Below are 26,654 nucleotides of genomic sequence, written 5' to 3' on the forward strand. Positions count from 1 at the left end.
ATTTATTTTTCTACATTGTACATAAAGTTATTACAGATTCCAAATTAATACTGTAGATGGTTATGTTTAGTTTTTGGTAAACTCTAGCATGCATTTTTATCTTTTAGATATCTGTTAGAGTTAATTATTTATCGAATCTTTGTAGAATCACTCCTTACAAATCAGGCTTTTACCAATTAAATGAACAAAAATTTGCAATTCAAAAAAAACCCATAGGCAACAAATTAAATACTCTCTTGACAGCAAAGTAAGCTTTAAAATTCCTTCTAATATATGGTAAAACTTGCATGGTTACAAGGAAATCACTGGGACATCATATATGTGTTACTTTCTTATATCTGTTGTGTTAGGCCATTATTTATACACTGAACTGTCGAGGGATTTTTCCGATCATGACAAGGAGCACACGGCTGGCGTGACCGGTCGGCAGGGGATGCTCACTCCTCCACGGCACCTGGTCCTACCTCTGTTTTTTGGAGGCCCGTGTTTGCTCTGCTCCCGATTTGTATTGTTTTAATGAACTTTGAGCTTGAATACTGTTCGTTATCTCCATATTTCATCTGAGATTCTTTATATCCTTTTGAGTAACATATAGTAAAAAGTTAAATGGGGAATTCATAAAAAAAATTCCTTGTATCCAAGATTTCATTTTAACAGAGTTCTTAATAACCAAGATTTACTGTAAGCATAATTATATTAAAAAAAAAAATAGTGTTCAACATTTACTTTTTGGAGTAATAGAGCAGTTGAACTACTTCAAACATTTTTTACTAGACCTGACCCTACAACCATTGGGTCCATGCAGACCAATTTACTTATAAACAGTTTTAGATGATATTAAGCTGTTTCACTTTGTTGCTGGTACTTATGTTTCTGGTACACATTAGAATCAAAAGCCTTGGGTTTATGTTTTCCTAAAAACCTATAGAGCCCACTTACTATAGCATCGTCAACTTTGGACTCCTCAGGAAACTCATATTTGTCCTGAAGTTTGACCAGTTTCTCAATCAGCTTCCGTGTGTCTTCTGAGACTGAGTGAATAGGCCGAGTGTCTATAATGGCATAAGGTGATAGCGTGGAAGAGAACTTAACCTCCGGTGCACTGGAAGCTTTGTTCTCAAACCCCTCCCCTGAGTTTGAATTACATTCCGTGTTTAAGGCTGGCTTCTTTTCGGGTCTGTCTTCCTGAACATTTTGAGTATATCGTTGTTTGGCTTTCCTTCTTGCGTCTCTAGCTTTACACTGTTCTTCTGACAGGAGACCTACACAGAAGAATGAAAGTATAGAGTCATTAAGCACCTAGTCTACTTTTTTCACCAACTTATATTTTAGCTATTTGGCTTAGCAAGTTTTCATCAGAATCTAACAAACTAGAAGAAAATGTACAGTGGACTTAAGTTAATCCAGACATCAATAATTTGGACACTTTACCTTCAGGGCCAAATTTGTGGAGGACAATTTATATTTATAGATATCAAGTATGTGATCTGGATGCTTCCTTAATCTGCAAAATTAAATTCTTGGGAGCACAAAAATCCAGATTAAAAAGGTGCAGTTGTACTTGCCAATTCATTGTCATCGTCCATGTAGGGTCATATTTCCTTGGGCAAAATATATAGAGGATATATCCTATATTGTGTGATTTGATTTATACTTGCTTTATCCAGTGAGTTGAAATGGTGTATATTTGAGAAGCTTGTCAAACAAAAATTAATATTCACCATTTCAACAAGTTGGATAAAGCAGATATATAAAATCACAAAATTATAGATGTTCTATTTATCTCATTCAATATATGACGTGTAGCCCTTTAAACGTACGTGACATGCAAAAAGAGTGGTTTGTAGATCTCTATGCAAAATATGAAAACTTGGAATCTGTTATGTCTTTAAAATGTATGTAACAAATATGTTGAAGATATATCTAACAAACTTTTTACTGGAAGTTGTCAAGGATAACATTAATATGTTCTGATGAAAGTCTTCTCAGGATTTCAGGATTTTCATGCATTTATGTAAGGTGACAAACCTATTACATATTTATTGTTTATTGTAAAAGTGACAAGAATTTTTTCTGCTCGGTCAAAGGAATCTTGCACCAACAAATAATCTGCCATGCCTATACAGGTCTACGAAGACCTTGACTGATTGGTTGGATGGCAGAAGGGGGGGGGGGGGTGTTAAAAATAGCAAAATATTTTCTTGTTCAAGCTAATGTTTTTGCTCATTAAAATATTCATTTTATGATATAATTACTTTCTCAATTTGAAGTTTTCTGAAATTTACACCCTGAAGCGAACTTCAAGGATTGTGTCAAAACAGGAAGTGATATTGATGAAGGATACCCAGTTGACTAAGCAAAGGATTTATGACAGGCAATTTCCAGCACACGTAAGAGATTAATGTACATCCTTACTAGTGCCATTAACTAAAGCATCAGTATGACCATGATGACGAGACATCAAATGTACAACAAAAATTAAATTTATCAATATCTAAATTCAAATTTAGATAAAAAAAAAAAGCAACAATAAAAGTTTTTAGAAAAGCATGATAATTAAGGCATTATCACAGTTTTACATTCCTATAATAAGTTAATATCAGAATTTTTTGAACAATAATCTTATCTAATAAAGGTAAAACATATAAATGATCGAGGCAGCAATACTTTTTTTTCTATTTGTGAACTGCAATCACTATAAAAATTGAGCCTCGTTTTTTTCTAGTTTATTGTGTCAGTTGAAGGATGCCATTTGATCAGAGATTAAAAAAAAACACAAGTACATTAAGTAGCTTGTCCCCTGTAGTGTTTCTAGAACAGTTTATCTGTGGAATAATTTCAAAACAGAGAACATTCTGTGTAATTCATGCCTTAGGTATTTGATCAATATATATTATGTGTTTTATAAATGGTAACGATGAATTTCTTGCTCCGTACATATATATGCAAAAAAGAACTCATATACTTCCTGTTCATAATAACTCCGTTATAGTCCAAAGTTCATCGAGTGCTTAATTTCTGCAATTCTACATAAAGTTTTTTCACCTAGTAAATGAATTGTGGTCAATTTTAACAATATTTTAAAAAAAAATTTTCCCTATCAAATTATTAATTTTGATGCCCTCCTTTAGTGCCATGCAAATAAGAGTAAAATATTCTAAAAGGAACATAAATTCAAAAAAATATATCTTAAAGAACTTCTTAATAAAAATTTATTTCTGTATTTGTGAAATTTAAACAATTTCAATCAAGCACTAAATGGGATTGAAAGCATCTCTGATTTTTAACAAACACTGTACAGTGAAACACGCTTATAACAAAGTGCCAGGGATGGACAATTTTGCTTCATTAAAAATGTAATTCGATCATTATATCCGTTAAGTTCACATTACATTTAAAAGCCAAGGGGAATGAAAATCACTTTATAATAATCATCAATTCATTATAAGCATGTTCGTTATAACTGTGTTTTACTGTATACATGTATTTTGTCCTCAAAATTCTACATGTGTACCAAAAATATAAATGTTGCCTTTCCTCTTTTAAATAACTATGCAGACTTATCTAAAACCAAATGAGGCAAAAATGATATGTCCAGTATCTAGGACTGAACATGTTTTTCTTGTAAAATCTGACAGCTCTCCCTTATTGAGAAGTCTCTCATATAAAAACTGTCCCCTGTCTTGGCTATGATAAATAAATGTAACTAACTAATCCTATTACCTTGCAGATATTAGTGAATAAGCCAACCCTGCATGATATGTAGATCACATATCTAATTTTTATAAGACAGTCTACAAGCTGTGTCAAATCTGACAGCTGGGAAATTTAATCTTGCATCTGAGATTCACAGCATGTCAGTTTTCTAAGTATTGGAAAAAGAGAGCTAAGACTCTGTTAAAAAAATAAAAATCATTGAAGAGCCCTTGAAAGGTAGAGCAGACATGTGCTTATATGTAAAACTTTTCTGGGGGCCGAAAATCAGTTTCACCTTATTACAGTCCCTGAAACGTTCTACTTTCCCATTTTTCCGTTCGCTCACCGTTCGTTCACCGTTCGTTCAGCGTGCGTTCACCGTTCGTTCACCGTGCGTTCACCGTTCGCTCTCCGTTCACAGTTTTGCGTTCACCGTTCACCGTGCGCTCGCGTTCACCGTTCACAAAGCGTTCAGCGTTCGCTCTTCGTTCCGTTCACTTTGCGTTCACCTTGCGTTCAGCGTTCACCTATCGTTCAGTTTTCATTGTCATTCGGAACTCCGAAGTGAAAGGACTTATCTTTTTGTAGTTAGGGAGTTACAGGTTTTTTTTAATTTATTAACTGACATATCGTGTTTGAAGAATCATTATTTCATGAGGAAAAATATCTACGATATATATTTTTATTATTCTAACTTTGCTGTTAGGTTATTTATTAAATTACTCTGGAAAATAAATGTTGTTACAAGCACATTCTGTACCTATGAAGAACGATGTTGAAATGTTAAATTTAACTAATGGCAATGTGCAAATACTTCAAGCACTGCAACATTTTGTTGTTTTGTTAAAGACGACAAATCGTTAATGGAGATATAATTATTCAAGTCAAATAATTACACAGCAAAATTACGAAAATATTTATTTCTATTACGCTTTTTTTTTCAATTACTACAGAAAATATAATAGAACTAGTTCTGAGAGTTATACATAGTACTGCGGATATCCTGTTAATTTATTATCTTAAGAACGAATTAAAATGATAGTGTGGTTAAAGGAAATATTTAATTAAAATGTAATGCACTACAGAATTTCTCTACTGTAATATGTAAAGTCTAGAGTTATAGAGAAAAAAAAATCTTTCTTCACCGTAACTTTATATGTTTGCCATTCGATATGATTAATACCCCCCCCCTTTCCCCCTAAATCGGTGACTTAGTCAGTACCGTATTTCCAGAATATTTTAATTAACATTTAAAAAAAAAAAGGTACGGTCTTTTTTAGAACAAAAATTTCAGTCTCAAATCAAACATGCATCTAAAAAAGTCACAAAATAATAGTAGATCAAAATGTACACGTGTCGTCGGTGGTATTTGAAATTGGCAGAGAGTATGTTTCACATTCAAGTGTTAATGCCCAATGTATTTTACTAATTTATTATTCAAATATTGGAATCAAATCTAGAAATGATAAAAATAAATGTTATAGCTTGTTGGAAATACTCGCACTTCGTCTTCGATGTGACGAAACTTTCACACCTGTACAGTGTCGATTGATTTTGATTGACAGGACAAGCACGTGGACTTCGTGTGAACTTGAAGCAGGAAAACAAAAACGAGTATGACTGTCAAACAAATGGATATGATTTGTTGATAAAAAAAAAAAGTTACTTTCACTGTCTGATATATTTAGAAAAAAAAATTCAGAGTTTTTGTTTGATATAGGTACAAACATTTGGTGAAGCCTGAAAGGAGGGGGGGGGGCTAAAACTGAATAGTACTCTCTCTCTCTCTCTCTCTCTCTCTCTCTCTCTCTCTCTCTTGTCTGTTTAATAAAAACTATAACACCATATTACTTAAATATCATGTTCTGAAAATTGAATTTATAACAAATAATATGAATATGTATCTTTGTATCATCTTGTCCGAGAATAATCACGGCCATCTAGAGATACATGTAGACGTCTGCTCAATAAATCATATTGAAAAATAGAAATGACACATAATATATTATTGTATTAAAAATCTAAAATACGAGCGTATAAATGTAATTAATTTTTTTTTCATTACTTTACACGAAATCGCCTTGACACGAAGATATATATATATGAATATAAGTTACAACCGCTTTTATTCATTCTATATATCATAAGTTTTCTCTGATTTGTTATCAAATAAGAATAAACATTTTTATTTTCCAACTAAAAACAATATCTTTTATACTTCAGCGTTCGGCAAAAATTGCAATGTTTAAATGCGATAAAAATCGTGTGATTAAAAACTTAATGTGCATGCATCGTCTTTCTTAGGACAATTTTGGAGAATTTATTTTATTGACTTATTTATTCATTCATTAATTTGTTTACTTATATATTATTTGTTTTTGTTTTTTTGTTTTTTTTTGTTTTTTTTGTTTTTTTTTGTTTTTTTTTTTTTGTTTTTTTTTTTTTGTTTTGTTTTGTTTTGTTTTGTTTTGTTTTTTTTTTGCACCTGACATTATAATACAATAAAATAGTTTCAATGCAAGGAAAAGATCAGAGGCATTCCGAATATATCGTTCATCTTGCGTTCACCGTTCGTTCACCGTTCACTTTGCGTTCGCGTTTGCGCTCCGTTCGCGTTCTGCGTTCGCTCACCGTTCACCGTTCACACATCGTTCACCAAGTTGCGTTCAGCGTTCACACATCGTTCACTCACCGTTCGCTCTGCGTTCGTTCAGCGTTCGTTCACCGTTCGTTCAGCGTTCGCTCACCGTTCAAGTGGGAAAGTAGAACGTTTCAGGGACTGTATCTGAAGTCTTAGAGTCAGACAGTTGATTTAAATCAGGGCTTATTGGTCAATTCTTGTAATATAAGTAACTTAATCTATGTACTATAAACATGATAAACTGAGGAACAAGAGGATTAACTGAAACATACTGCTTCACATCCAAACAAGACCCAAGCATTGGATATTAAAAATAAAACTAATCTTCATATTATTAACATCATGTTAAACATTACAGGTTACATAATTCTCAAATGCATCATTCATGTCTAGCAAAACAGCAGGAATGAGGTTGGTCAGACCAACACTTGTGGAATAATTCCTTAACAAATTAACTTATGGATGTTTATTTGCAATGCAAACTAAGCCTCTCTGCTTTTAGAATAATCATAACTTGCAGATGTTTAATGCATATAGTAAAAAAAAATATTGGAGTAAAACATTTAGATGAACATTCTTTTGTTAAAGTGCAAAGCTGTTAGCTCATATTTGTTTCAAGTTTATTTTTTTAACATTTGATAAAGATCCAAACTTTTCAAAAATTTACTAGACATATGCTAAGATCTTTATGCATTGTAATTATTTTCTTTCAAAAGCACTAGTTATATCCATGTTTTAAAAAAATCTAAATCACTGTGAATTCAATCCTTAATCTTCAGTCCAATTTTACTATTTCCCATGATCTTAACACTGTACAATCTGACACCCTGTTCTAATCTGACACAAAATTTGTCTCCCAGTGCATGTCGTCGAAGACAGGTTTGACTACGATGGCCGATAGCGGCCGTCAATTTACACTAACGTTATGTGTGTAACATGTACAGCATTTTCAATGAAAACTCACTGACACATTACACCCAAAAGGAAAAGTGTACAAAGTGTACAGTGTCAAAGCAAATTTCATGTACACTCTACACCAACGTTTTATGTGTAAAATGTCAGTAAAACTTTCATGTACACTCTACACCTAAAGGTGATATCAAGATTCAAAACAGATCCAATGTTTCTTTATCGTGCTGCTCCCTCAAAGTGCCTCTTGATGTTCACATAAACCTGAAGTAATTTTTATTTATATTTTCGCTATAAGGAAATGGCTAAATAAATGCGTCTGTCCAGTAGAAGATATCAAACAGTTCATATAGTTCTGGAAGTGAAAAATCTTGTTTCTAGTAAATATGGATGAAAGGTTATAATACATTTCAAAATATATATAGTGAATCATTTTCTTTTACTTAGCAGTAATATTTACAATGTGAAATGAAAACAAGAATTGTTTTATATTGTGTGATAATTATCGCTTTCCATTTTTTGACTGGAAAATTTGAATGCTGATGTACCTCTCCTACTGGCAGACTGATCCGTTTTCCAAGCTGTGTCCTAAATAGCATTTTCGATAGTTATTATCATGATCTGATTAAGTACCTGTAATTTAATTGATGACCCTTTTAAACCTTTCATAAAATACTAATTTTGCTCTTTACTGATTATTTACCAAAGAACTTAATTTGCCAGCATTTCCTCAGGCCCCAAAACCATAAAATGAGAATAGACCTAAGTCAAAATTTTGATTTTTTAGCATCTTGAATTTTTTTTTATATTGTTGCTTAAAAATTTGCAATTTTATATAACATTTAAACTGGAATATATGATGAAAATTTGGTTTCAATATCAAAATTATTTCAAAAGTTATATTGGTTTGAAATTTTGACTTAAATCTATTCGCAGTTTATTGGTCTTGGGGCCAGATCTATGTGAACTTCAAGAGGCACCTTGCGGGAGCAACGCAAAGAAACACGTCTGGTTCCGTTTTGAATCTTGATTCACCTTTAGATGTAGAGTGTCCCTGAAAGTTTTTCTGACACTTTACACACATAACTTTGGTGTAGAGTGTACACGGAATTTGTTTGACACTGTACACTTTGTACACTTTTCCTTTTAGGTGTAATGTGTCAGTGAGTTTTCAGTGAAAATGCTGTACATGTCACACACATAACGTTAGTGTAAATTGTCGGCCGCTATCGGCCATCGTATTTGACTGCATGTATTTGTCAACAACAACATTATATCCATTGTGTCGTAACCTTTCAATACTATGGGAATTAAAGAAGCATCTTCTTTGCTTTTATAGACAGGTTCAGACTGGACCTTTGCTTACTTAAAATTTACTTAACCAGCTCTTGTTTAATAAAATCTACATACTGTATACAGGGTTATTTTCGCCCTTTCATACTTGCAAAAATTTTGCCTCATTTCAAATTTGCCCAGTCACAATTCTCTTTAAGAAATTATACTGTCTTCTTTGAATTCGTCCCTCTTTAATTTGCCCACTTGTGTGTAGGGCGAAAATAAAATGGAGGCAAAAATTTCCCTTATACGGTAATGAAATTTCCCTTCAACTTTTAAAATTTACATACATTCTTCTTTCATGCCAACTTCTCGACATCTTTTGAGGCGACAAGACTGACATTTCCGTCGCATCCACATGTCCATTTCACAATTTCCGCCATATTTACAATTGTAAGTAGCACCTCTTGTAATACTGCGACGGAAGAATCCTGAAAAATATATATTGTTGTTTAACTGCTACATGTACATTTCAGAATCTACAATTTTGTAATGAATAAAAGAAAATGCATGGATCATTTTTGAAATACCTGCAAATTTAATTTAAAAATCTAACATAGACTCCAAATTACGTATCTATAACCTAAAATTAAACTAAAATTTAAATTTCAAAATATCAAGCATTACAAACGTTACATTCCCATGAAAATATATTTTCAAGAAAAAGGTAACAGTTTGATACTTTACCATGTTTACATAAAAATTAAGCTTTCACAAAATCCAATCCCAGCCTAAATGATGAGCTTGACTTATCCAGACAAAAGTAGTTCCAAGTAACGAGACCACTTTGTAGTGAAATTCAGACCAATTATACAGTCAAATCTCGTTATCTTGAAATTATTGGGCCAAGAAAAAATCAAAATTTTAAGATATTTGAGGAACCGAGATGTTGAGGTCACAAGCGGTTGGGTTTTCACCATACTTCAACATATCCAACGTATTTGTGATATCAATGTTCTAGATATAAAGTTCAGATCTATCAATAAGAATGCCTATGAATTTACTGGGATGTTCATACATTGTCAAAAATCTGCAGCTTCAGACATAGCTGCAGAACTGTAGTTCTCCAAAACAAAAAATTGACAAACTGAAGAGCTACAGTGCCACCCAGAAAAAACTGTGTATTTATTGCACACAGAAAGTTGCACTCATTTCTTGATTTATTTCTCCAAATTCTTACCTCAACTGCACAAAAGCTCGATTTCAAAAAACTCCTTAGACCTCTATCAACTACTCTTGTAGTTGACATCTTTACGAAGCGCATTTGGCCAAATTGTCTAGCCACCCAAAATGGCAATATAAACAGGCGAAAGTTTGGATGGTCTTAATTTCAGGCCCAGGAGGGCTATAAACAAGGGTTATAGGAAATGTTTTGATGTGGGAATAGTGCAAAAATTTGTTAAGAACACACGGTCAGTAATATTTTGAGATTGCAGTTTAAAAATACAGAGAAATAAATCTAGAAACAGCGCACTTTTTTGTGCACAATAAATATACAGTTTTTTCTATGGGTGGCACTGTAGCTCTCCGGTCTGTCAATTTTTTTTTTTTTTTCGGAGAGCTACAGTTCTGCAGCTACTTCAGACAAAAGCCTACTTGCCTTAAACTGTTGAGAAAACATTAGAAAAGCTGCTATTTGAAGTCGATCATTACCTGTGCATCTCTCCTATTTAGTCAATGTTAATAACTTGACATTCACTGATTATATCAATGAAACTTCTCTTTAGGTACACATGAATTATTGATGTAAATCAAAGAATGTGCATTATTTTGATATTTTTATGAATTGATTTTTGCAGCGCTTATCATGTTTATGGTATTCTGATAAATTATTCCAGTTACAAATGATCAAGTTGATCTATTGATGATTTATGCAATCTAAATGGCGATGTATTTTACATGTCTCCAGAAACGAAATTAAAACCACTTGTCAAACTAAATTATTCCGTGAATTTGTTCAGGACGGGATCCTTGCAACATAAGCCAATAATAAAGACAAAGATGAATTATTTCAGGTTCATAAATTATCATAATAAAACATATACAATAACTATATATATAGATATAATTTAAATTCTACTACGATAATTGCCGAGATCAAAGAAATGCCGCGGACATTATTCTCCAATAAATCACGAACGTCATCAAAAAATTATCAGATCAGAAACACATGTCAAATCTGTACAGTTGAAATAAATATTTCACTGTATAATCTAATACTTATTTAGACCACATCGATATGTCGTCTTCCGCAGTCTAAACGTGTGTATTGCCTGAAACGGCTGATAAATATCCGTTTTTATAGCCAAGTGGGGCTGTTCTACGGACCTCCCCATAACATTTACACTCCCGTGATTTTACTGATCAAATCAATGAAATAGACAACTGGTTTTGTTATTTTTCATTCATAAAAATTAATCAATCTATGTTACAAGCAAATTTATAAATAATTAAAGGATATTTTTAATCCAGCAAAAGCTGAAATCGTCTGCATTTTATGCAATCGATTGACCCTCTGGTGTTAAATGGAACAGCGAAATTGCGACGTGGTGACCTAATTCGTTTCTCTATAGAGAAAACGATCAACTGTATTTTAGAGCCGTTAGTAGAATAGAAATAAAGTCCTTGTTGTCGTGAATGATGCAGGATAACCTCCTCGGTCTCGAAATGTTGTCTGAAATATAAAAGCCTCGGCTAACGCCTCGGCTTTTATATTTCAGACAACATTTCTCGACCTCGGAGGTTATCCTGCAACATTCACGATAACGCGGACTTTATTTCTTAAATTAATCTTAGGGTGATACTAAATTACTGACAATTCACATTTGTTTCTGTTTAAGGCTTCATTAATTCAGATATTGTGCTTATATAGTATCATTATGTGTAAAAAGTTTGTCAGGGGTAGACACTAACATTTACCTATAGAGTCTTTGATTTCCCACTCATGAATTTGTTGTCTAGCAACCAAACACCCTTGCAGGCCAAGTTGCATAACAGGGTTTCCTCCACTTGCTAGGGGGAGGGGCTGTATGGGGGTCCTCCCCCAGAAATTTTAGAAAATGATGCCAAATCCCACATTCTGACTTAATAGTTTAGAGCAATATAATAATGTCAATTTACGAATGCAAGTAAAAAGACATTTTTCAATCATCTTCATCAATGTATTGCCTCAGCTTTTCTTTGTTTTTACCTCATAGTTTCAAACATATTTCTGATGAAGAGTAAAATTCATATAGTTTGAACCAAGAAAAATAAGTGTCATAAAAAATTGGTTAGTCTGACTTACAGTACTGAAACCTTAATACCAAATCAAGAGTTTGCATTTAACATTTCTTTTATTAACATGATTGAAGTTTTGCTTCTTTTCGGTGTGTGTGTGGCAGAAGCCCTGTAGGGCAAGCTTGATAACTTTTTCAGTACCTAAACTGTCAATTCTCAGTTGTCCTGGGCTAGTAGGCTACCATTAGTGTCAAACCCTGATTGTGTAAAGCTATTATATGCACAATATCTCATTTTTAGATTGCATGCCTATAATCTGGTGATAGCTTGATTGACATTTTTTGGTGACTTTCTCATTTTGAACTTTTTTTTGTCTGAGATATTAATCTGGCACGGTTATAAAAACCAGTTATAAAACCACCAGAAAGCAGTGGTAAATCAAACCCAAGGTCAATTTATGCTGTACGTAATCTCGCAGCACTTTGTCAATATTTATGCTGTAATCTAATGCAGTAATCTACATATCATCAAGGAGAAAGCAAAGAAGTAACATGACCATAAAAAATAACTTATGAAATGTGTTTTTAGTACATTGAGTATTAATCAGGATTTATATTGATTGCTTGAATAAATAAGTTGGCTTAACTGGCCACTGCTTCCGAATTAATGCATAAGCCTTAGGGTAGTTACTGTAAATTAACTTTATTTTATATGCAAGAAAAATCCACTAATAAATATAAAGTCTTAATAGTTGGTTTACAGAATCAACTCGATTCAGTGTAAATGCAATCCATGGAGGGTAGACCACAAGTAGCAATGCACCTCAAAAATGTAACAAGAGGCCCATGGGCCACATCGCTCACCTGAGTAACTTTGGCCATGCTGTTCTTTACCAGATTTCCCCCTTTTATAATATACCTATTGTGGCCCCGCCCTACCACCGGGGGTCAAAATTTGAACAATTTAGAATCTACACTACCTCAGGATGCATCCAAATATGTCTCAGCTTTATTGGTCCAGTGGTTCTTGAAAAGAAGATTTTTAAAGATTTTTCTTTAAGTTATATATTTCAATGTAAAACTTGGATTCCCTATTGTGTCCCGCCCTACCTTCCGGGGTCAAGATTTGAACAATTTAGAATCTACACTACCCAAGGATGCTTCCATATAAGTTTCAGTATTTCTGGCCCAGTGGTTCTTGAGAAGAAGATTTTTTAAAGATTTTTCCTATATATTTCAATGTAAAACTTGGATTCCCTATTGTGGCCCCGCCCTACCCCCAGGGGTCATGATTTGTACAATTTAGAATCTACACTACCCAAGGATGCTTCCATATAAGTTTCAGCTTTTCTGGCCCAGTGGTTCTTGAGAAGAAGATTTGTAAAGATTTTTCCTATATATTTCAATGTAAAACTTGGATTCCCTACTGTGGCCCTGCCCTACCCCCGGGGGTCATGATTTGAGCAGTTTAGAATCTACACTACCCCTGGATGCTTCCATATAAGTTTCAGTTTTTCTGGCCCAGTGGTTCTTGAGAAGAAGATTTGTAAAGATTTTTCCTATATATTTCAATGTAAAACTTGGATTCCCTACTGTGGCCCCGCCCTACCCCCGGGGATCATGATTTGAACAATTTAGATTCTACACTACCCCAGGATGCTTTATATAAGTTTCAGTGTTTCTGGCCCAGTGGATCTTGAGAAGAAGATTTGTAAAGATTTTTCCTATATATTTCAATGTAAAACTTGGATTCCCTATTGTGGCCCTGCCCTACCCCCGGGGATCATGATTTGAACAGTTTAGAATCTACAGTGCTGCTATCCTATAAGTTGACAATCCTATCCTATCCTATCGTGAATCCTGCATCCACAATCCTATCCTGTGATTTCAGTCTAATCCTATCCTATCCTATCCTGCTACTTTCAGTTTTTTAATATTTAGGAGTTAATTTGACAAAACGAGAAAAAAAAAAATAATAAAATGACCATTATATAAAAATCAGTTATAATTATGGATTTTATTTAATATGTTTTAATGATAAAAAATAATCGAGATCGACATCCATTAATTCCCGACACCCCGCACGAATTAATATTCGAGTACCGAGTTAAAATGTAAACAAAGGGACTGTAATAAAACATAGGCAAGTACTGATCTAGCGAACGTGTAAAGAAAGTAAGCTTTCAAAAAATTTATAGAAAAAAAATTATAATCCGACTTTTTTTTAATTTAATTTCACATACTAACAATGATCGAGAGACGTCACGGTATTTGCGATTTCTTTTCGAATTTATACACTTTGATAAATAAATGGAGTTAAAGTTAGAGAGAAGAAATCGTGGAAAAAGGGGGGGGGGGACAACAACTAAGACTTCAGATACTTTTCTAATGTTATGATTATTAATAAGTAGACTAAACAACAAAATTTAAGCTCTTTAATTATGAGAATTAGACTATTAATGTCTATACCTTCATACTCATGTAGATCCAGAAAGAAGATACATGTATGACAAGACCATAAACCGAGAACAGACATTTAGAATATCTTGACTTTTATTCATTAAACATGTAAAAATTATTTAAATGTATGATTAAAATTTGTTTTATATTCATTGTTTAAAGTTATTCTTGTTTGAGATGTTCAGTTCATCATTGTTTGAATTTGAATATTTTACAAATATGCAAAAACTTTATCATGTTTGCTAAATAAAAATCAAGATATTCAAAATGTTAAATTTTCTTATTTTACTTCACTTTGTTTTTAGTTTATGGTCAGTTCAGTGTCATGCAAATGTATTTCAATAACCATATTTTTATGAGTGAGAATTTTATTTATGTTTAACAGAAAACATTTTCATAAATCTTCATAGATAGATTGACAGCAATAATTATTGCAGTGAACACACACATATTCCTTCGAATTCTTTCTTGTAAAACATGTATATGAATTCACAGTAGTTTCAGTATTTATAAGCCATATTTAAGTAAATTTTGTTTTTGACCTTGACATTTGATCTTGAATGTTATTCTGGGTCTAAATGAGGAACAAAAATGCTTGACCAAGTTGACAATATTTATTCAGGATAATTGCCTCTTCAGTGTTAAATATATATAAATCTCATCTACAATTTTATTTTTTTATCTACAATGTATAACAATTGAATGTTCCATTATGAGACAAATTCATCAGAAGTATACATGTATTTCAATTCCAAGCTCACAGATACATGTACATGAAATCTGTTTAAATTTAAGTTTATCAATGTCTTTTTCCAATTGTATGATGTTTTACATGCATATATATGATTTCGCCTCCTTGTCCGTCGCTCAAATTGAATTTCAAATGTCAAAGTTTGTGTCAAAGAGCTATTCATAAGTAACCGAACAGTTTCAAAATTGTCAACAATGCACAGAAAACAAATACTTCACACACTGATCTCCTTAATAAAATCATCATGATTTCAGACTCTAGGGGGCTCTTGTTTAGTGGTTTGAACATCTTTCATATTTATTCCAGCAGCAGATGAGATGAACTGCAATATGTACAGCAGCAAATATGCAGGATCGTCCTAAAAAAACCCAATTATTATCATGATTATAACAATATATGCATGTGCATTTTTGTCATATACATTATACATTAAAACTGTATTTTATTGTGATTATCTTTCTCATTTCATGTACGACTGGCTGAATTTTACCTTTTTTCTCTCCCAGAGTAAAGAATTTAAAGAAATCAAGCAAACTCAAATCTTATACTGCAACTTCATAGTCATATCTTAATTAAACAATCATAATTTACTTGTAAATTGTAATTCATTTCATCTCATCAACTTGTTAACTAGTATAAGTACATTTGTTTGTTTGTTTTTTTTTTCTCTATTTTGAATTCTAATGCTAGTATTAATCTATTTATGTTTTTTTGTTTGTTTTCTTCTTTGCTTAAAATTTGAATAAGAAAAAATTATGAAAATACATATGATGATGACCATGTCAGATGACCAGAACAATAACAAACTGTTTTCAGTTTTACTCTTTTTTTTTTAAAGAAGAAAAATCACTTATTCAGAGAATCTACACAGAAACTTCATCTCAACTCTGATAATGATATGTATGTATTATACTGATACCCATGCATAAACACATGTTAATAATCATACCTACTTTTCAAATGTAAAATCCTTTTTTCCTCACAAAATATTTTGATGAGGGCAGGAAAAACCAAGTATCATTATCTGCAATGAAGAATAATGAATGATTAATATAATTCATAACCCAGAATAGGTCATACATACAATGTACATGTAAGTGCTGAGTTGGCTTATGATACAATTTAAACAGTAGCATAAGATATGATTCTGTCTTTATTTTATTATAATTGCACTCAAATAAAAAAAAACATTTTTTTAAACCACAGTTGGGAAATAATATAGTAATAACAAACTGAAAAAGGCATAATACATCTTATTGTTTTAGGACACATTGAATCATGACAGAGAATTTGTAAATTTTTAACCCTCTCCCCTTCCTACACTACCTATTTTTCCACACCCGATTTTCGTCTATGTTATAACAGAATAAAATTTTGATAGCTCAAGTCATTATAACATTGTTAAAAGGGGGAAATGTATAAACATGCACACATGTACAGTGTGTAGTATACTTACATGTTCTTGCACCAAACAACTTCGATATCGATCTGTTCAAGTCCGCCGTTGGCGGTTTGTGTAGAATTATCCAGACAAACAGAGCACATTTAACACAGTTACATGTTATTGAACTTTAAAAAAAGTAGGAATTGGCTTAATCATCCAAACATGGCTTTACATGCTGAAGAAAATAAGATCTCTTGATGTCCGAACTCTTCGTTGTTTACATGTGAAGATTCTTCCGGTAATCGGTCACGGTTAAATCGTACGCAATGTCACTCGAAGTTAATTATTAATTTGTGTTAAAATAAACAAAATATGTTTATTTTCTATCGTAATTTTATAAATATTTCTTTTGTAAACGTTTTAAAACATATTCTGTTTTTGTAATTAATTCTGAAATATGAATCAACCTTTACTCGAATCTGATTGGCTGTAGGATACAGGATAGGATAGGATAGGATTGGATTGGATTAACTACTATATGTTTCTATCGTGAATCCTCAATCCTGAATCCTATCCAAACCCATCCCATGTCAACTTGTGGGATAGCAGCACTGTACACTACCCCAGGATGCTTCCATATAAGTTTCAGTTTTTCTGGCCCAGTGGTTCTTGAGAAGAAGATTTTTTAAGATTTTTCCTATATATTTCAATGTAAAACTTGGATTCCCTATTGTGGCCCCGCCCTACCCCCAGGGGTCATGATTTGAACAATTTAGAATCTACACTATCCCAGGATGCTTCCATATAAGTTTCAGTATTTCTGGCCCAGTGGTTCTTGAGAAGAAGATTTGTAAAGATTTTTCCTATATATTTCAATGTAAAACTTGGATTCCCTATTGTGGCCCCGCCCTACCCCCGGGGATCATGATTTGAACAATTTAGATTCTACACTACCCCAGGATGCTTTATATAAGTTTTAGTGTTTCTGGCCCAGTGGTTCTTGAGAAGAAGATTTTTAAAGATTTTTCCTATATATTTCAATGTAAAACTTGGATTCCCTATTGTGGCCCTGCCCTACCCCCGGGGGTCATGATTTGAAGAATTTAGAATCTACACTACCCCAGGATGCTTCCATATAAGTTTCAGCTTTTCTGGCCTTGTGGTTCTTGAGAAGAAGATTTTTAAAGATTTTTCTTATGTATTTCAATGTAAAACTTGGATTCCCTATTGTGGCCCCGCCCTACCCCCGGGGGTCATGATTTGAACAATTTAGAATCTACACTACCCAAGGATGCTTTCATATAAGTTTCAGTGTTTCTGGCCCAGTGGTTCTTGAGAAGAAGATTTTTAAAGATTTTTCTTATGTATTTCAATGTAAAACTTGGATTCCCTATTGTGGCCCCGCCCTACCCCCGGGGGTCTTGATTTTAACAATTTAGAATCTACACTACCCCAGGATGCTTCCATATAAGTTTCAGTATTTCTGGCCCAGTGGTTCTTGAGAAGAAGATTTTTTAATGATCCCACCCTATTTTTGTCTTTTCTTGATTATCTCCCCTTGTAAGGGGACTTGGCCCTTTATTTTAACAATTTACACTCCCCTTCACCCAAGGATACTTTGTACCAAGTTTGGTTAAAATTGGTCCAGTGGTTCTTGAGAAGAAGATGAAAATGTGAAAAGTTTACAGACGGACGGACAGACGGACGGACAGACGGACGGACGACGGACAATGGGTGATCAGAAAAGCTCACTTGAGCTTTCCGCTCAGATGAGCTAAAAAGTGAATGTACCGGTACTAACAAGGTTCATTGACACTGGTATTCACTGGCATATTACAAAGTGTACAGACTCTTTTATTGTACAATACACATCTATTGCATGATAGTGAGAGATATTTATAAGAAAATTTATTCACCGAAGAAAAATATCCTATGAAAAAATATAATTTTTCTTGGGTGAATAAATCTTCACATCTCCGAAACATTCGATATCATGCAATAAATTGTTCATTATACTGAATCAAACCTACTAGTGGCATACAAAATGACATTCTCTAAGAATATCTGCTAGATATTCTCAGACAAGAACAATAACTCTAACAGGAAATGAGAGACATAAAGGATATGCTTTAGAAGGGATAGAATACAATATCTATTCCACTGAAGAAATATATATGTTCTAATTGCTCTGTCACATGACTGTTTAGACCAATCAAATGACACTTTCTATACAATTATTATAATGAGGTCTAATAATACCTTTACATCCCTCACAACTGAGGGCATTGTAATGGTAGCCTGAAGCCCGGTCCCCACAAATCCGACATAATTCCTCCTCGATGCTCTTGCCAGGAACGCCAGCCCCTTTCTTCTTTTTGTCGTTGATGGTGCTGGTGACCATACGGTCAGACTGTCCATACTGGTAGTCCCCCTCCCCAGGAATAAATGGTCCTGTGGGGCTGAGGACCATGTTGTCTAAGGAGGTTTGTGGGTCTGGATGTGGTTCTTCATGGAGTACTGTAATAATTTATAGCAATATTTAAAAGATGTATTGAAATATAAACATCAAATATAAAACTGTGGGTTAGTAATTGAAATTTGTGGTTAAACAATCTCTGTGTTACATATATCATGTATATGTTGGATACGTATCCAATTAAAACAAACCAATCATTATTACACAAAGGGTAGAAAATCCAGTCAAACTTGTTACCTCGAACTCAATGGGACTGAGAGAAAACTTTGAGATATTTGAATGTTTGAGATATCGAGGGTTAAATACTAAAAGTATAAGTGGTTGGGACTTCCAAATCACTTCGACATATCCACGGTATTCAAGATTTCCATGTTCCAGATACCGAAGTTCATCTCAAATTTGACCTACTGTGTTTGTAAAGGGTAATTTATGTAGCTAAAAATTTTGTGATTTATTAATTGATTCTTAAGGTTCATTGTATGATTGTAATTTCTAGGTTGTAATGTTTATGATTCCATTCAAACTTGGAATACCATCAACATGATCAATATAGGCCTAGTATATTAATTACATTTTGCAACTCTATTTTTTTTTCAATTTTGACAAAATTCAACATTCCAAAAAAAATTGGACATTTGCAAATTAAACATCCACTCTGTATAGTATGTAATATAACACTTGGGCAATGATTTTCAGCTACTGTCACCTATGAAGTTCTTTTTTACTTGTTAGCTGAATTTGAATAGTCAAAGTTAACATTGCATGTGCACTGGCACACAAAAGTCACACTGTAGTTGTATTTTGTGTATTGTACAGTAGTTACTTTTTCCTTAAAGTACATGTATTTAATTTGTATAAATTTAACTTTATATGAAAAATAAAATTGTAAAGTTAACTTTGTTGGTACTCGCAATTATTTGCGAGTTGTAATTTTAGGGAGTTTCTAACCCTGCATGTATATATATCTAGTTGATACTTCACCCATACACAGATGATACAGTACCCACTGGTATTTTAAAGGTTGTAAAGTGACTTTGAACCACTTTTCCAGATCAAAGATCATGGTTAAAAAAATTTCTCTGTAAAACATTTGTCTGTAGCATGCTTTCTCTATATAGCTGGAGCAATTTAGCTCACTTCAATCATTATAATGAGTGCCCTTTGGTAAAGGGTGTGCAGTATGACCTTAAAATAAGTTTCTTGGTCAGAGGTCAAGGTTTTAGCAGATCTTGATCTGTTTAAAATCCTTGTCTTGTGCATATTTCCACTCCCCTTAATTGGCCCTATCTGACTCATACCTAATCAAAGAGTATCTATAGTAAAGGTTAGGTGTAAGTCAAAGGTCAAGGTCAAACTATACATCTGTCCTGAAGTCACTTTCATCTTAGTTAGTGTCCTTTACTAAAAGTGCATGGGGCCCTTTGAGATCATTGCCAAATCAATAATATCTATAGTTCATAATTTTTAATAATCAACACAATTAATATTGGCACTTCTAATTATACATTCACACTTTAACAAATAATAATTAAAAACCATTCCTATTCATCATTTGAAAATTTGTGAAGAAACCCAGTTTCAACATTTATTGATCTGGAAGACAGGAATCAGAAAGTTCCGGGAATGTGATTGCATAAATTGTCAATCAAGATTTCTAAGCAATTTCCATATGTTAGCCCAGAAGGAATGTGTTAACAGTAACCTTTTATAAGAAGCATTTGATTTCCGAGTTTAAACCAGAATAAATATAACGCAGTTGTATGGTCATGCATGCAATTGCTAGATTAAGAAGCTTCTACTAATTTTAAAAATACTATAAATTGATCATTACTAATGCTTCAGCAGCGGGATTCATCACATAATTATAATTTTTTTTTAATCATGTTTATTGCAGATATGAACGTGCCACTATAAAAACTTCAGAATCCATTGACATTCAAAAAGCTGCTGCATCAATACTTCAGAAAACCACATAAAAATAAATTTCCATACCTTTTGATGCACATGTCCCATTAATTGATTTGCTTGGATTAAATTCTTATAGGTAAACTGTTTATTTCTCTTCCTGTTAATCATGCAACCACAGACTATAATGATTTGCATGTCTCTTTATTACAAACATTAAACCACTAGTGAATGTGATCACAGTTTACATAATCAGTAATATTGACATAAATGCACTTCTTTCTCTGTAAGAGGGATCTAAAGGGTTACTGCACACAACCTAATCACACTTACAAATCTATCAAGCCTCATGAACAGCATGCCATGAACTACAAAACTGCTAAGTGCACACATGCGCTTCCAACACTCTTAGAATGTTGATGCCAATTCTGTTATATATATAATTTTTTACTCAAAGGAGCACTCTCAAAGCTGCTTATTTACTAGATGATAATAAACATGTTATATGAATATCAAATGTTTATATATATATTACCAAGCTATTTTTTGTATTTTATTGTAGTCCAAATCGGGTTTTTTTTTTTAATGCTAGCTTATTAAATCAGAAGAATGTACAGCACTTAAAAAATCATTATGCATTGTAGTACGTCATGTCTGATCAGTCAAATACAGTTGAATTACTTGATCTAGTAAATTTCGGTCAATTTTCACAGAATTTGAAAGATTTTTATCCCATTCAATTAATATGACTATATTCAATCATATAACATAACTTTTAAAATTTGTGTGAAAATCATTCCTGAAATTATTGGGCCCTTGCAGGCTCTTTCTGACTCAAGCTCTCTCTCTCTTGGATGATCTAATTAACACATCTGTAACTACCAAGTGCTCTTTTAGAAATCTCATAAACATTTTCACATTTTTCAAATGCTTTAAGGAATTAACAAAAGAATCAGATGTGTAAAATTGAAAGAAAACAAAAAAAAAAGACTAATCAACATGATCACTCCTTGAAAGACTCAATTACCCATATCAGTGCCCAAAGTTGAACTATTAAGTCCAAAAAAAATTGTCATTTTTGACATTAATTTCCAAATTTTTTGTCTGCATGATATTACATCAATCACACAGGATATGATAATGAAATTCCAAGGACTTGCATAATGTAAATCTCATTATTGAATAAATATATAATCAATGAAGATTAAAAAAACACACACCACCTTATCCTGCTGATTTCTCCACTCCCAGAGTGATAAGACGATGTCGGTGGCACCGTGACAGTCATATTTAAGAAACAATCAATCAATACAAAAATAAATCTTCATTAATAATTATCCCTAATTACATCGACATTCTATAAGGATACTCAAAGTTCAACAATGATGTTCTTCCATAATGTCTCGATCAATCTATAACTTTTCTTTTAAGCATATTTACATGTATATTCTTCTATTCCATAATCCTTAAATTTTCCCTTAATTAGGAAACAAGCCTCATCAAAGCATTTTTTTTTTTCAAAATGAACATTTTGAACCTTTTCTTATGATACACTTAACACAGCATATATTAATTTCAAATTTGCAGGTACATGTCAAAATTACTTTTACACACAGCTAGGAGCATAGATCTAAATTAACTAATTAAGCTACATATTACATTTTCTCAATAGCTGCACGGCAGGAAAATTTAGTCATGAAATTTAATATATATTTTGATATAAATGGGAAGGACTCCTGACAGGTAAAACTAGATAATGGAACAGGTAAAACTACATCATGACCCTCCATGCTTTATTTTATTCCCAACCACAGACTAACAAATTTGTTTTGTCTTACATACCTTTCAATGTTTTAATTATAATCATTAAATTAATTCACAGACACAAATAAATTTATTCTTTTCAAACAACAAATAACTTACAGCATGTACAAGCAATAACAAGAGGCCCATGGGCCACATCGCTCACCTGAGCACATTGGCTAGGAAAAAAAGCAAAAATCAGTACAGTATTGAAAAGTTTACAAGGAGGGGGGTGTTGAATTTTAAACTACCTGACGATGCTTTCATATCAATATAACAAATGGCTTTGTTATTCTTGAGCAGCAGATTTTTTTACCATATATTCATTTGTAAAAATTTGATCCCCCATTGTGGCCCCACCCTACCCCCGGGGGCCCTCATTTGAACAAATTCTACACTACCCAAAGATGCCTCCATATCAATTTGACTAATCATGGCTTTTCTGTTCTTGAGAAAAAGACTTTTTCCTATATATTCCTCTGTAAACTTTGATCACCCATTGTTGCCCCAACCTATCCCCGGGGTAATGATTTGAACAAACTTGAATCTTCACTATCTGAGGATGCTTCCATATAAATATGACCAATCATGGCTTTGCTGTTCTTAAGAAGAAGATTTTTAACGATATTTTCCTATATATTTCTATGTAAAACTTTGATCCCCAATTGTGGCCCCACCCTACCCCCGGGGGTTATTATTTGAACAAATTTGAATCTAGGTACACTACCTGAGGATGCTTCCATATAAATATGACCAATCATGGCTTTACTGTTTTTAAGAAGAAGATTTTTAGAGATATTTTCCTATATATTTCTATGTAAAACTTGGATCCCCCATTGTTGCCCCACCCTACCCCCGGGGGTCATGATTTGAACAAACTTGAATCTACACTACCAGAGGATGCTTCCATAAAAATATGACCAATCATGGCTTTGCTGTTCTTAAGAAGAAGATTTTTAAAGATATTTTCCTATATATTTCTATGTAAAACTTGGATCCCCCATTGTGCCCCCACCCTACCCCCGGGGGTCATGATTTGAACAAACTTGAATCTACACTACCTGAGGATGCTTCCACATAAGTTTCATCTTTCCTGGCCCAGTGGTTCTTGAGAAAAAGATTTTTAAATGATGCCATTATTTTTTCACTAATTCCTAATTATCTCCCCTTGAAAGAGGGCTTGGCCCTTCATTTGAACAAACTTGAATCCCCTTTACCCAAGGATGCTTTGTGGCAAGTTTGGTTAAATTTGGCCCAGTGGTTCTTGAGAAGAAGATGAAAATGTGAAAAGTTTACAACAACAACGACAACAATGACGACGGACAACGGACAAATTTTGATAAGAAAAGCTCACTTGAGCCTTTGGCTCAGGTGAGCTAAAAATTACACTGTACCTATTAATATACTTAACATTATATTATAAAAAAAATATTATGATTATAGCTGCTGTATTTAATTCAACAGCTAGTGGAAAACAGGTTTGAAAACTTTGTTTGTTATAAACTCACAGCACAAAACGTTAAGAATTGAATTTAATTAAAATAATTGTAATCTATTTTTGGGACTATGACATGCACTTCATGAACCAGTTTAATACATGGTATCTTAAATATTTGCTTCAGTGCTTTTTTCAACACTTGTTCAAACTTCAAACCTGGCATAATATATAAGGAGATTTTTCTTCTTAAGTTTAAGATTGAGAAATTTCTTCTAAGATTTGCAATCGTAAATAATCAACAGGAGGCCTATGGGCCACAATGCTCTTCGGAGTTACTTTAATTACCCTGCTGTTCTTCAGTTTCTTAAAAGATTTTTCCCTTGCAAAATTGTGAACCCATATTATGGCCCCTCCATATGTATACATGTAACTCAAAGGGGTCTCAGAATCCACACAGTGGATGCAGTTATTGAGAAGAAAATTCTTTTCCTGCATGTATACATGTATATTGTTAATAAATTTGATCCTGATTTTAGCCCTGGGTCCATAAAAGTTTTAATTCACACATTGGAGTGTTTGCAAATTAATGGTTTTATTTAATAGTTTCTTTAGATTTGAAACAAAAAATCTTATACATGAGTTCCATGCATGCAAAATTTTGTCCCCCCTTTGTGGATATATTCTATCCCCAGGGGCCAATGAGTTGAACAGTTTTAGAATCCACACTACTTCAGGTCAAGCCTTCATATAAAATTTTGTCTTTTAATTAATTCTGGTAAATTAGTTTGTGAGAAGATATTTAAAGATTTTTTTCTTATATATTTCAATGCAAAATTTTCATCCCCTAGTGTGTCTCCATCTTCCCTCCTGCAGGGTCATGATTTGAACACATTAGAATCTACACTTCCTCTATGTCCTGAGAAAGCTTCCACTTTTAATTAGTTTCACCTTTTCTGGCCCAGTGTTTCTTGAGAAAAAGAATTTTTAATGACCCCATCCTACTTTTGCCTTTTCCTGATTATCACCCCTTGGAAGCAGGTTAACAGTTTATTTGAATAATTCAAAATCCCCTTTAGCCAAGAATTCTTTGTGCCAACTTTGGTTACAACTGGCCCAATGGTACTTATGAAGTCAAAGATGTGAAAAGTTCAAGGACAGAGTGGCAGACAGACAGCTAGACAGACCAATGGATGCTGGACAACAGGTGATCAAGAAAAGCTCACTTCAATGCCAATGAGTTTTAAGCTCATGCAGGTGAGTTAAAAAGTTTAATATTTATGATTGAGCTACTTTGAGCCAAAATGAAGATGAGAACCCTAGCCAGATCGACAATCTGTTTGAATGAAACTAACAAACAGTTGAAATCTAGCATTTTCATTATTTTAATTATGCTTGTGTGTATATCACTGATCATTACATTGCAGACCTAATAAAGTATTCCTACCTCTAAATAAGCAGCTTAATTAACTCCTTGTAATTAGAATCTGTGAAGGATATAAGCATTGGACAAATAGGGGTCTTACAAGACTTGAAAAACACTTGAACATAACTTTGAAAATAAATTCAAAAAAATAAACTATAACTACATGTTTACACAATCTTAATAATCTTGTACCCCCCCCCCCCCCCCCCCCCCCAATTTAATTTCTTTCCAATTTTTGTGCAGATCTCAAAATATAATTTTAGAAATGTAAAATGATCTTAATGATTTATGGAGTCAACAGCTGCCATTTTAAAAAGAACAAAAAACCTGCAAATGGATATTGAATCAGGGATGTCCATAAGCCACCAGGGGACCAGGGAATTTCCCTGCCTATAAATGACATAATGTCCAGGTTATTCTGACATTGCCCCATCAATCCCCACTATAGGGCTGGAACCCAAGACATGCATTTACTTTTAAAAAGTCCCCTTCTATTTCAATTCTTTTGGAAAACCCTAAATTATTGTATTGCTAATTTCTTGCACTGTATTGAAGTTTCCTATTGAAAAACAATATATTGAGGAAATTTCCATATATCATGTATATGTATCAAATGGGATACAAATGTCAAATATTAGCTAGTAGTGCTCAGAAGTCTTTACACACAGCGTTGTTACCTTTCGTGGAATTTTTCTCCAGTTCTAAGTCAGTTTCAGCATTGAACCATACCATATCCTTTAGCAGAGAAAATTCTGTCCGATCATTATGATTCTGCTATAGAAACTCTTCGGACCGATACAGATATATTCTCACACATGTGACAGTCATCTCCGAAAAGGTGGCCCCAAGATCTTTATAGAAATGAATTGGTAAAGATTCCATCTTGACATGACACTAATATCCACATTGACTAAAAAGGTAATTACCAATTACCACTGGTATATATCCTCTACCTTTTTTTAAAGAACAGGTGTATGTATAAAGGTCTTTTTAACACTGCAGTTGATAATAAATTCAAATCAATAAAGATTTCAGCTCCAAATGCTAAACCTGCAGTAAGTCACACCACTGAAGAGTGAACTTCATGGAATCAATCAGATAATCCATCTATTGAGAATAAACAACATAGGCTAGACTGCCACTGTTTGTCATTTCATCTTGGGGACCCCTGAAATCATTCAAGTGAGAGAGGTGTGCATGCTGTTAAAAATGAAA

General features: G+C 33.2%; 1 protein-coding gene across 3 annotated transcripts in view; it reads right to left on the reverse strand.

Moving 5' to 3' along the window:
* LOC133188379 (ecdysone receptor-like) overlaps window positions 1–26,654 on the reverse strand; it is a 49,535-nt gene that overhangs the window by 17,497 nt on the left and 5,384 nt on the right. For 2 of the 3 annotated variants that reach the window (XM_061323768.1, XM_061323770.1), the window contains exons 2-4: window positions 18,654–18,911; window positions 8,872–9,012; window positions 940–1,262 (exon numbers count right to left, since the gene is read on the reverse strand). In XM_061323768.1, the coding sequence (XP_061179752.1) occupies window positions 940–1,262; window positions 8,872–9,012; window positions 18,654–18,911 (722 nt within the window). Of the gene's footprint in view, window positions 1–939; window positions 1,263–8,871; window positions 9,013–18,653; window positions 18,912–26,116; window positions 26,234–26,654 lie in introns of those variants that run through there. The other variant, XM_061323769.1, reaches the window with a different exon arrangement.

The sequence above is a fragment of the Saccostrea echinata genome, unplaced genomic scaffold (genome assembly GCF_033153115.1).
Source record: "Saccostrea echinata isolate AGI-Se365-2 ecotype Australia unplaced genomic scaffold, CSIRO_AGI_Sech_v1 ptg000016l, whole genome shotgun sequence".
NCBI lineage: Eukaryota > Metazoa > Mollusca > Bivalvia > Ostreida > Ostreidae > Saccostrea > Saccostrea echinata.